Source organism: Triticum aestivum, chromosome 3B, assembly GCF_018294505.1.
Source record: "Triticum aestivum cultivar Chinese Spring chromosome 3B, IWGSC CS RefSeq v2.1, whole genome shotgun sequence".
NCBI classification, from domain to species: Eukaryota; Viridiplantae; Streptophyta; class Magnoliopsida; order Poales; family Poaceae; genus Triticum; species Triticum aestivum.
The window spans coordinates 17,523,224-17,534,138 of NC_057801.1; the positions used below are offsets into that span (position 1 = coordinate 17,523,224).

Here is a 10,915-nt window from a genome sequence, read left to right on the forward strand (position 1 = left end):
GTTCAAGTTGCGTACCGCCTCTACATGGTGTTGGCCATGACAGTTGGAGATGGCGAGGAGACCATGACACTGACAGCTCTTCCGGCGTCCATGGAGCAGCGTTGCGGCGCGGTGCCGTTGGAGCTTGTCATCGAGGTCGCGTGCCCCTCGTATGAACTGTGGCTGCCTTCTCGATGAAGGAGAAGTGCACTGAGGTGCTCTATTCGTCGATGAAGCTAAAGTGTTGCCGCCGCCGGATCCAGTTTTCATGCTGGAGCAGATTGATTCGTACGGAGTCGGGGGCTCTATAGTACAAGGGCAAGCTCAGATTCGAAGGCCTCCCAAACAAGTCCTGGACTACGAAGTCGGTGAAAGTTGATCTGATGGACCTTGGTGACAACTTGATCGAGGTCCTGGCGCCGACAAACCGCCGCCAGCTCGAGGTAATGGCTTGGCTACGTGACCCGTTCTATGTTGGCAAGCTGGTGACAGTTGAGATACCTGAGCCCAAGCTGTTTAACAAGCCACTAGAGTCGATGGAAGAGTATGAAGCAACACAGTTTGACTTGGGTGACTACAGGCCATTGTCGCCGAGGAAGAAGAAGACACTATTGTATCCAATTATGTGACATATGAAGGAGGTGGTTGATTGCGGTCCTCTGCTCGCCGAGGACTTGCCGGGTGAGTGGCTACCGGGAGAAGATGACATATGGTCAGTTCTTTTGGCGGCTTAAAAATAAGCCGCCTCCTTCCCAACTTTTCTCGTAAGCCGTCTTCCTCATTCATTGAGGCTTCTGAACTAGTTATGAGATAACTAATTTAGAAGTCTCAACAAATTTAGGGAGCGGCTTATTAAGCTAGGAGAGGCAGCTTATTTTTTTAAGCCACCCAAAAAAACTGACCCATAGTCTTGTGCTATCAATAAGAGAAAAAGATAAATAAAAAATCAGTGACTCAGATCTAAAATTTTGGTAGTTATCCAAATGCATGCCATGCTTATCAGTCAATAACGGTAGTTTGGTAGGGTAACTCTCGGCCGCCATCCAATTTGTAAGTAGATGTTTACACTTATAGTATCGATAACTTGCTTTCATTTTAATATAGACAGATTACTTTGTTAGAAAATGGTATTTTTTTTCTAACAAAGCACATTTATTTTAAAAAAAGAATTATGGTCATGTGTATTAGAAGTCACTATTTCTTTTGTGGGGGGAGGGGCAAACTCCATCCCTCAAAGCTCAACACTTTATTATTAGCAGTCTAAGCCGTGTACAGAGATAAGTTTGGCCCTTAGGAAGGAGATGGCTTCAAAAGCCCTTTTGGAACTACATCTGGAACCTTTGCTGCAAAGAAAAGCACAGCTAGGGAAGATGTACTGGAGAAGGATTTCTTAGCAAGATTATGAGCCATAGAGCTTTTAATCATTGGAATGTGCTCAATCCTGTAAACATGAGGACTGAAGACAAGATCGAAGAAATCAGCAAAGTAGGATGCCGAATCAAATCCTTGGCCTCCGGAACTCTTACCAAAGTCCTGCAATCAGAGAAAATTTCGAAACAGTGTTCCAGTTCAAAGCATTGAGGACTGCAGCCGCTAGAAGAAGTCCCATTGCTTCTGCCTGCAAAACTGAACAAACTTTCATAGCAGACGCTTGAACAAATATGGAATGGTTGCTTGATTCATTCCTTAGGAAGACTCTGAGAGAAGCTTCATCAGGAATAACTGCAGGGTTATATGCTGCATCAAACATGTTGAATATTCAAATTTATACATAGAGAAGAGTTAGGAGATTTTTTTGACAGAAGGCCTCCTTTCTTCCTCATTATCCTCCCGTAAACCCGCATTAAGCGTCGCTTTGGTGTCATGGATAACATTTCTTGACATGAGATAGATAGATTGCAACAGATGCAAATGAAATGCTTGCAAGTTGGAATGATACAACACCGCAAGAAGATGCATTTCACCACAGGATTAGCACAAAGCATAATATCCTACAACGACATTTAAGTACCCTACAACGACATTAAAGTTGACTACTAGGCAGGATAAGACTACCATCAAAGATGAACTGCATCTGCTAATAAACATCACCCAAATAGAGTACTTAGTTTAAGCTGGAACTCCGAAATAAGCAACCACGAACTGCCTTGAGTGAGTGCTGGAGCTAATCAAACCAATGCGTCGGACCAAGGAGAGAGCTTGTCGATGCGGATGTGCAGGGGAACTTCCATGGACGCAGCCCCGTCCCCTGCTGCTGCTGCTGGCACCAGGTACATTGGCGGCACCATCAGGAACGTCGGCTCGCCCGCGGCGACCACCGCGCCGGGCGACGAGCTGCTGCTCATGTGCATGTCCACCAGCACCATGTCCTCCTTGCCGCCGTTCGCCGCCGCTGCCTCCAGGTTGACCCACATCTTGCACGCGAACCGGGGCCGCGTCGCCGCGCTCGCCCTGGCGCACACCACGGACACGGCGGTCACGCCGGCGCCGAGCGCGCCCACGGTGAGGAGGAACACGCGGTTGTCGTCGTCGCCGAGGAGCACCAGCCGCGGCGCCGACACCGGCACGCGGAGCTGGCTGGCCTTGCCGTACTGCACGGCGCGCACCGGCACCGAGTGGACGGTGTGGAGGTGGCCGGCGAGCGCCTGCGGCGCGCCGACGTAGCCGCAGCCGGGCTCCGTGCAGCGGCAGGGCGCGTGCGCGCACGCGGTCTGGTGCTCGGCGACCTCGTGGTAGGTGACGTACCTCGGGCAGCCGGCGTTGGGGCACTCGATCCTGGTGGAGGACACGACGGCGTCCAGCGCGGGGCAGGGGTCGAAGAAGCCGGCGCCGTCCACGCACGCCTTGCACTGGCCGCAGGGCAGCTGGGCGACGCAGCCGCCGCAGGCCAGGTGCCCCGCCTTGCACTGCAGCAGCAGGAACACAAATCGGAGTCCGCCGGTAAATCAGCACATCTTCTTGAGGAAGGAAAGGATGGATGTTTCACCGGCCGGCACGGCACCGAGGCCGAGTGTGGAAGAAAAAAGGGAAGAACCTGGAAGACGGGGGGCTTGAAGGGGAGGGTGCAGAGGGGGCAGTGGAGCAGGCGCTTGTCGATCCTCACGGCGAGCTCCTCTCTCGGGCTGTACGGCGCCGCCGCCGCGACGATGCCCCCTGGGTCTCCTCCTTCGGCCGCATCTGGAGCGACGAGCTCTTGCTTCACGGAGTGGGCGTCGGGCAGGTCCAGGCGCGGCTTCTTGGCGCTCTCCTCGTCGGCCTTGTCCGGCGAAGCCCTGCTCCTCCCCTCGGCGGCGGCGGCGGCGCCCTGCATCCTGGCTGGCCGGACTTTGGGGAAAGAAAACTTTTTTCTAGCAGGAGTTGTGAGAGAGAGAGAGAGAGGAGAAGAGCAGAGGTCCAAGAAGAAAAGGGGCCGAGGCAGCTACTGTTCCAAGTACTACTGCAGTATAAATGCTTCTGTCCTCATTATCAGCACTTGCCACTGTTCCACACAATCCCCCTGCATTAACGTAGTAGTACTATCTCTTCATGATAAACGAGCCAAAATGATTTGATATATGCACATTACTGTCATAATGCCCCAACCAGCTGCATGTATGTTATATCATTGTTTAGCGTAAAAAAAGGAAACGTTTGGGCGCGGTGCGCCAGCCGAAACGTTGCGCCGGTTCGCACGCCACGCTGGCAAACGCGCCCGTGCAGTGGCCCCGCCTCCTTCCCTATGCGCCTCCATCCCCTACCTCCAGCCTAGTGCGCGCATCCTTCCCCTCCCCCGGGCTGCGACTAGGCCACAACAGACTCCATCGCCGGCGGCCAGGTGCTCCCTCGCCGGCCGCCATGGCTGCCTGCTGCCATGGCTAGATCCATCCCCTACCTACAGCCTTCAAGCGCGCGCATCCCACCCCCTCCTCCTCCCGGGTAGCGACTGGGCCACCACAAGCTCTGTCGTCGGCGGCCAGGCGCTCCCTCGCCGCCCGCCATGGCTGCCTGCCCGCTATGCCCGGATCCATCCACGTATAGAAGTGTTGCAACCGTCACCTAGAAAAGCTTCAACAGCCATTGAAAAAAGCTTCAACAGCCATTGAAAAAAGCTTCAACCATAGACATAGAAAAGCTTCAATGGCACTGCACAAAAAGGGGGAAAGTTGCAGCCGTAGTTGATTTTTGCTACTACCGGCGAAGCTTTTTGCTACATCCATCAGGCGGAGCTCGGACCTCGCGACGACGACAACGATGTTTTGCTGCACCCGTAGCAGGATTTTGCTACAACTAGCATCGTTTTTTGCTACAACCGGCATAATGTTTTGTTACATCCATCATGGCCGAGCTACGACCCGCGACGACGACGACGACTTTTTGTTACAACTGTTATATGTATTTGCTACGTCCGGCAACGGGTTTTGTTACATCCGTTCATTTTTTTAGAATGCAAATGTTTGCTACCTGCAACGGCGAGCTACAACCAGCGACAATGGCGACCTTTCTTTTTTGTTGCAACCATGTCTCCATTTTGCTACGACCAACAACGAAAAATGCTACAACGGCCAATTATATTTGCTGGAACCAGTCAATCGCCAGCGAGGCGGAGCTGCATCCATGGCGTGCGCAGGCGGGATCCATACATGGCGAGCGCGGACGGCGAAGCTGCATCCATGGCGTGCGCAGGCGGGATCCATACATGGCGAGCGCGGACGGCGAAGCTGCATCCATGGCGAGCGCGGCCAGCGGAGCTGCATCCATGGCGAGCGCAGCCAGAGGAGCTACATCCATGGCGAGCGCGGATCTCCGACGAGCGCGGGCGGCGGAGCTGCATCCATGGCGACCGCTGTTCTTGGGCAAACGCAGAAGGCCGGCGAGGGCGCCCACCGGCGACGAGGGAACGCCGCGGTGGTGCTTCAAGCTCGGCCGTTTTCTCGCGGGGTATGGCGTGGTCTCGGCGGCGCTCGAGGGAGGAGACAACGTTTCTGCGAGAGGAAGAAGGGAGCTGGGCGAATCGTTTTTTACCTAGATCTGACGGTCTCCGCGATTTGATCTGACGGCCCGCGCGCGACCGGCCGAAACGTTCGGCCGGCGCACCGGCGCAGAGTGCTGCCCTAAAAAAAATGTCTTACATTTTGATAAGGAGGTTGTATTTTTACGATTAGGCAAATCAAATATCTACATTATTCCTCTCCATCCTCTCCATATGTTCCATATCTAGCGGTTGCCGTAATTAGCGTAATCGGTCAATTATGGTTAGGATAGTAATTGTGAGTACTTGTATATCTTTTGTAAGCATCTATTGCTTTTCTTAACCGGCTGCATCTATTACTATGAGATATCAATGTTAAGATATTTTTGTATATGTTGTGAGTACTTCCTTGTATATACTCAGATTGTGGGTCACCACTGTGGTTTCCATTCCCACACTTATATATTGTATAGATATAAGCCGTGCTCTTAATCAATTTCATTATCGCTACTTTGTCCATGTATTCATGATGTCTTCTCTTTCAAGTACCTACAAGTGTGAGATTAAAGGTTGACTATTGCATATCCATGTTCTAGAAACATTGAGGAACATAATTGTAAGCGTATGTTTCTTTTTCTTTCTTGCACATTTGCCTGCTTCATTGATTCATAATGGAGTACTTTTGACTCCATCGCCAGATAACAACACCAACAAATACGTGGGAGCATAAGGGACACGTGTAACCAAAGAGTACAAAGGAGCAACATAGACGCATCACAACTTCTCACCCAACTCAGAAGCGAGAAACTATGATGAGAGATATACGCGGGAAACAGTGACGTGAGATATACGTGGGAACTCAGATGCGGGAAACTATGGCGAGAGATAAAAGCGGAAAACTATGGCAGGAGATATAAGCAGGAAAGTATGGCAGAGGAAAACTCTGCTGCCGCCTGGTCCCGTAGCGGCAGATGCCATGTGTTGGCTGGCGCGACTGCCGTCACTGCCCAGGCGATCTTTTTTATCTATATGGTCCATAGGTAGTCCTTTTTGTTAATTAGATTAGCCAAGGTGGTTTTTTTTGGAAGAAAAAATGGTTGCATGCAGCTATTTGCTTTGCCAAAGCCAATAGAAACTAATTGATTTCGCAGAAATAAATTAGTGCTAAATAGTCACACTAAATCCGATTAGAGCTGCATCCCGTAGCTGACTGGCCAGTCGGCTTCGCCGAAGCAGACTGGATCCTAATCGGCTTCGATGAAGCCGATAGGATTCCAATCGGCTTCAGCGTGATGAACTGAACCCAATCGGCTTCGCTTAACGGTGTAATATTTGTCAAATTTATTAAAAAAGTGTATTATTTAAAAAATTAGCTCTGTTTTGGTCAGCACGTTGGAGTTGCTATAATTGTTTCTGTCTACCAACTGCGTGAGCATGAACAATGACCTACGAAAATGAAAATGAAAATGAAAAAGAAGAGCATTTCGCGGGCCAGGTTTCAAAATTTAAAAGGAAGAAGCGAAAGATGTCTATCTCTCCTTCACGTGGCTGACCCCTCCCCACCCCCACCCATGGCTAACACATTTGAGGCAAAAGAGCTCTGCACACCCATTTCATCCGCCTGAACCACCCCCATTCTAGGAACCAAGGCTCTCCCCACCCAGAGTCACGACTTCTCCCTCCTGGCCGACGGCCTCATTCCCTTCCCCTCCACTCCTTCGGCAAGCAAGATGGGTCGCGGCGGCAAGAAGGCCAGGGTGGAGTCGCCCACCGCCGATGTCACTCTCGCTTCACGTGGCCGTCGGGCAGGTCCAGCCCCGCCTTCTTGGCGCTGTCGTCGGCCTTCTCCGGCGAACCCCTGCTCCTCCCCTCGGCGGCGGCGCCCTGCATTACGGCTGGCTGGACTTTGGGGAAAGAAAACCCCTCTGTGTGTGAGTCAAGCCAAAATCTTCAGGTGGTGGTGGGAGAAGAAAAAGCAGAGGTACAAAGGAGGTGCGAGAACAAACGCAGCTGCACTATAATAAATGCTTGCTTCCTCATTGACCACGTATTTCTTGCCACGACACACTAATATTCTTACTAGAGTAATGTTCTTCATGCCAAGGGAGCCAAAATAACTTGATATGCACATTAATATCATAATGCCCTATCCAGCTGCATGTATAAGCATTCCTCTGCATCTAGGTATAAGACTACTTGAACTGCAAAAACATCTTATATTTAGAATTTTAGATACAGAGGGAGTATACTCTATACAATACTTGGTTATTCCTTTCCATATCTAGCATTTGCCTTAATTAGCATAATCAGACCATTATAATTAGCATAGTAATTGCGAGCACTTCCTTGTCTTTCTTTTGTAGTAATCTACTATTAATACAATATGAGATTTCAAGAAATGTCACGGTTGTGTCTTCCATTCCCAAACTTATACATTACTACGGCATATCATGACAATCCATGATCTTAATCAATTTCATTATCACTAGTTTATCTATATGTTTATGTTGTCTTTCTTTTAAGTGCCTACAAATGTGTGGAAAAAAGTTTGACTATTGCAGGTCCATGTTCTTTTAGAAAGAAAAATGAGGAACATAAATGTACGTTCATGTTTTTCTTGGCAAAGTTTATTTTTAACTCCACCGCCAGATTACAATACCAGCAAACACGTGGGACCTCATAAAAAGAAAAGGATACATGTGTAAGCACAAGGGACACACGTAGTCAAATAGTACACAGGCGCGCGCACACACGTCATAACATCTCACCCAGGTCACCACACACATCCCGCCGTTCCCATTGTCATTTACCGGTGACTCAAGATGTGGTCGAAGGAGGAGACGGGGGTGGTGGTGGCATTTCTCGCTCCACGTTTGTTGTTGTTCTTTGCTAGTAGCAACCTACTCATCGGGCATGATGCCAACAACAAGGGCAACAACAATAGCAATACGGCCACAAGCCTTCGAAAGATCCTTGGAACAGGGGACACATGTTAGAGACCTCCAATGGCAAAAATGAGTAGGTTCTTGCATAGGAGGAGGAGAAATAAACCCTTGATTCGAGCAGATGCTATAAAGAACTTTTCTAGGAGATTTGTTCAACTCTCTGGAAAAATGTTTTTCTCTTAAAAACTGATGTGCATATTCCTGACATTTTTTCCCGTCGCATCCATTCTCTTTGAAGTTCAACATCTCTTATGTTAGTTCATTGACTAAGTATGCAAAAGGGAAAGAAGATAATTTGTTGGCTGGTTCTTGGCAAGAGGCAGGAGAAGGTTCTCAGCAAACATTGTAACAAAACTCTCGAGTGCCCAAGAAGAGAATGAGGCGCACCAAAAAGAAAAATGAACAACCGGATGAATAAAATGTTCAGATTGACGAAGGTAATGCACTAAAGAAATAAAAAAGGTGGCAGACATAGATAACTCAATACTGGCGAAGGTTGTTCTTCAAGAAGCATTATTGATTCAAATGAAACGCAAGAAGAGAGGGATAAGAGAACTAAACGTATTACACACCCTTGGACAAAGATCTGGTATGCTTATGGCAAGCTTAGTGAAAGGTATAGTAAGCGGTTTGCTTTCAACGTTGTCGTGGTCTGACTTGGTTACTCTCGGCGTTGCTATCAAGGGACAGTATGAGCGTCCTCCTCATGCTGATGCCGATCCCTCTTCTCTCAAGACCCTGCAAGACTACCCTGAGGAACTTGATAAGCGAAGTTTATCCACTGAAATGTGTGCAAGAAAGCAAAGAAAGTGGTTACTGATGTGAGGAAAGTTGTAGCTCCTGTTGAAGAAATTGCAAAAAAGATAGAAAGACGCCCTAAGGTCAAACATGATGCTCAGATTGCAGGTCCACTTCCTCCAAGCCAAAGAAAACGTGGTTGCTAAGAGGTCTAAACCCTCTGAAGAGATTGCTCCTGCACCTCCCCTGTAGAATAATGGTGAACATGTGTAAATATTGCTTTTGATGAATCACCGAAGAAGTCAATGTTAAAGAGGCCTGCTCGGAAAACACCCAAGTCCACTATGGAAATGCATGAAACTGAGAATGTTGATGCATACGAAGGTTTTTATGATAACGGTATTAATGCACCTATTGCTACAGTACAACCTCATCCACAATCTCCTCAACCCCAATCACAACCAGAAACTTCCAAGGATAGTTATAATTCTGAGGAAGGTCGTGCTCAGAGATACAAAATTCCTCTACAAGATGTTGCAGCTTCTCCCTCCAACAAGAAGGAATTGGAAGCTGCTCCATCCTTCTCGATGGTCAATTCTGCAGATTTCGAGACGTTTGATGATATTGTGATAATGGAAAGTTTGGATGAAAGTGCTTGGTGTGGTTGAAGGACTTCTTGAAGATGCGACTGGCTAGGAAGTTGAACTGAATGAAATTTATGCTGAACAAGATGAAGCTCTCAATGTTATGGATGAAACTTTTGATGATGGTGATGAGTATCGTTCTCTGAAAGACATCTATGGCACTTGATCTCAACGAGTCTGAAAGATTAACGAGAAGAAAATCACTTGGCATACCAAGTTGGTGGACATCGTTCTCACTATCATCGAAGTGCACAATGTCAGAGTGACTGGATATTCTGCACCAAAGAAAGTTGTTGCACACTTGGAACAACAACCAAGAGCAAGAAAACCAAGTGTGCCAAGCGCATGGCTTAATAACATGTTGAGCAGTCGAGAGCGAAGAAATTCTCTACATGAGATAATCCCTGTCGGATAATAGTTGTTGTCAACACCAAGGATATCCCTCCGGAGAAAAGTGCTCCGAAGAGAAAGTGGAGCAGAGAGCCCAAGAAGAAAATGTTCCACCGGAGAAGAGCGCTCCATCATATGAAAGTAGAAACTATTCTCCCACCATACTAGAGTGCTCCTACAGAAAATGCTCCTGTAGAGAAAGTTGCATCTTCTGAACCTTGCTCTCCTGGAGAAATCCCTCTAGATGTAGTTCTCGAGAATGCAGGAGCAACCGACTCTCCTTGCAGACATGTTTAAATTCCGTTTGTCAGTCCTTTTGAGGAAAATAATTCTGAAGAAGTGAAGACGAGGGATCTCGAAGAAAAACAAACTGAACAAAGTTGCTCCATCTGAGTCGAGTGCTCACCAAGAAGTTGTTGCAGATAAGGACTTGTGCCTCCCTCTGAAGAACATGCAAAATCTAGTGCTATATCAAGTACCTTTGAGCCCGTCGTGGCAGTTACAACAAAAGTCCTTTAGCCTCGCCTACAATCTATCCCAGAAGAAAGGGAAGAAGTTGTTGTTGCTGGTCATGAAGATGATAGATTTCCTCGTTTTCCTCAAAAGAAGATGCTGAAGTTTGAGTCTGGCAGATCACTTTGTCCTTCATTCAACATGACCCAACATAAAGAGAAGCTAAACTTCTTTGGAGAGAGTCCTTATGATAGTCCTTTAACATCTCAGTCTGCTCGCTTCTGGACAATGAAGCAAATCGAAGCTTTTGTGTAACAAACAGAGAGTATTACAACATGATTACTTGCACATCCTGTTGGTGCACACTCTGAGTTGTTTCTCACCAATTCTAAATACTCTGGATGCACTCTAGCTAACCAGCGTATTGAATTTTCATCATGACTGGAACGCCGAGCTGATAAGTTCTATGCCACAGTCAATGTCACGGGTGATTCTCAGGATTCTTGTACATGAGTGTTGGAATGGATGATGGAAACTAAGAGAATCAAGCACTCACCCTTGATGTTCCTACCGAACTTCAATTTTCCCATTCATGAAGATCATGCTTTGTTATTGAGCTACACAAAGTTAACGACTTGGAGTTTTGGAACAATGCACAATCATAGATGGATCCTACCATTCTTGGGGGCTATGCCAATACCAATGCAAAAGTTAACGACTTGGAGTTTTGGAACAAAACTTTCTACAGAATTATGAGAAAAAACTCAATGTCTGAAGAAAGGCACACACTCTCAATACTTGACTGAAGGAATAATGCA

The 10,915-nt window shown here is 47.8% G+C and overlaps 1 protein-coding gene across 1 annotated transcript; it reads right to left on the minus strand.

Moving 5' to 3' along the window:
- Nucleotides 1-1,843: 1,843 nt before the first annotated feature.
- LOC123064388 (E3 ubiquitin-protein ligase SINA-like 10) lies at nucleotides 1,844-3,378 on the minus strand. Its single transcript, XM_044487872.1, has 2 exons — nucleotides 3,014-3,378; nucleotides 1,844-2,885 (listed from the first exon to the last, which is right to left on the minus strand). The coding sequence occupies exons 1-2, from the start codon at nucleotides 3,287-3,289 to the stop codon at nucleotides 2,148-2,150; spliced, it is 1,014 nt and encodes a 337-aa protein (XP_044343807.1). The 5' UTR covers nucleotides 3,290-3,378; the 3' UTR covers nucleotides 1,844-2,147.
- Nucleotides 3,379-10,915: the final 7,537 nt, after the last annotated feature.

Coding starts and splice junctions, on each gene's coding strand:
- LOC123064388 (XM_044487872.1), bottom strand. CDS start 3,289: ATGCAGGGCGCCGCCGCCGCCGCCGAGGGGAGGAGCAGGGCTTCGCCG. Junction 2,886..3,013: donor TCAAGCCCCCCGTCTTCCAG/GTTCTTCCCTTT, acceptor CTGCTGCTGCAG/TGCAAGGCGGGGCACCTGGC.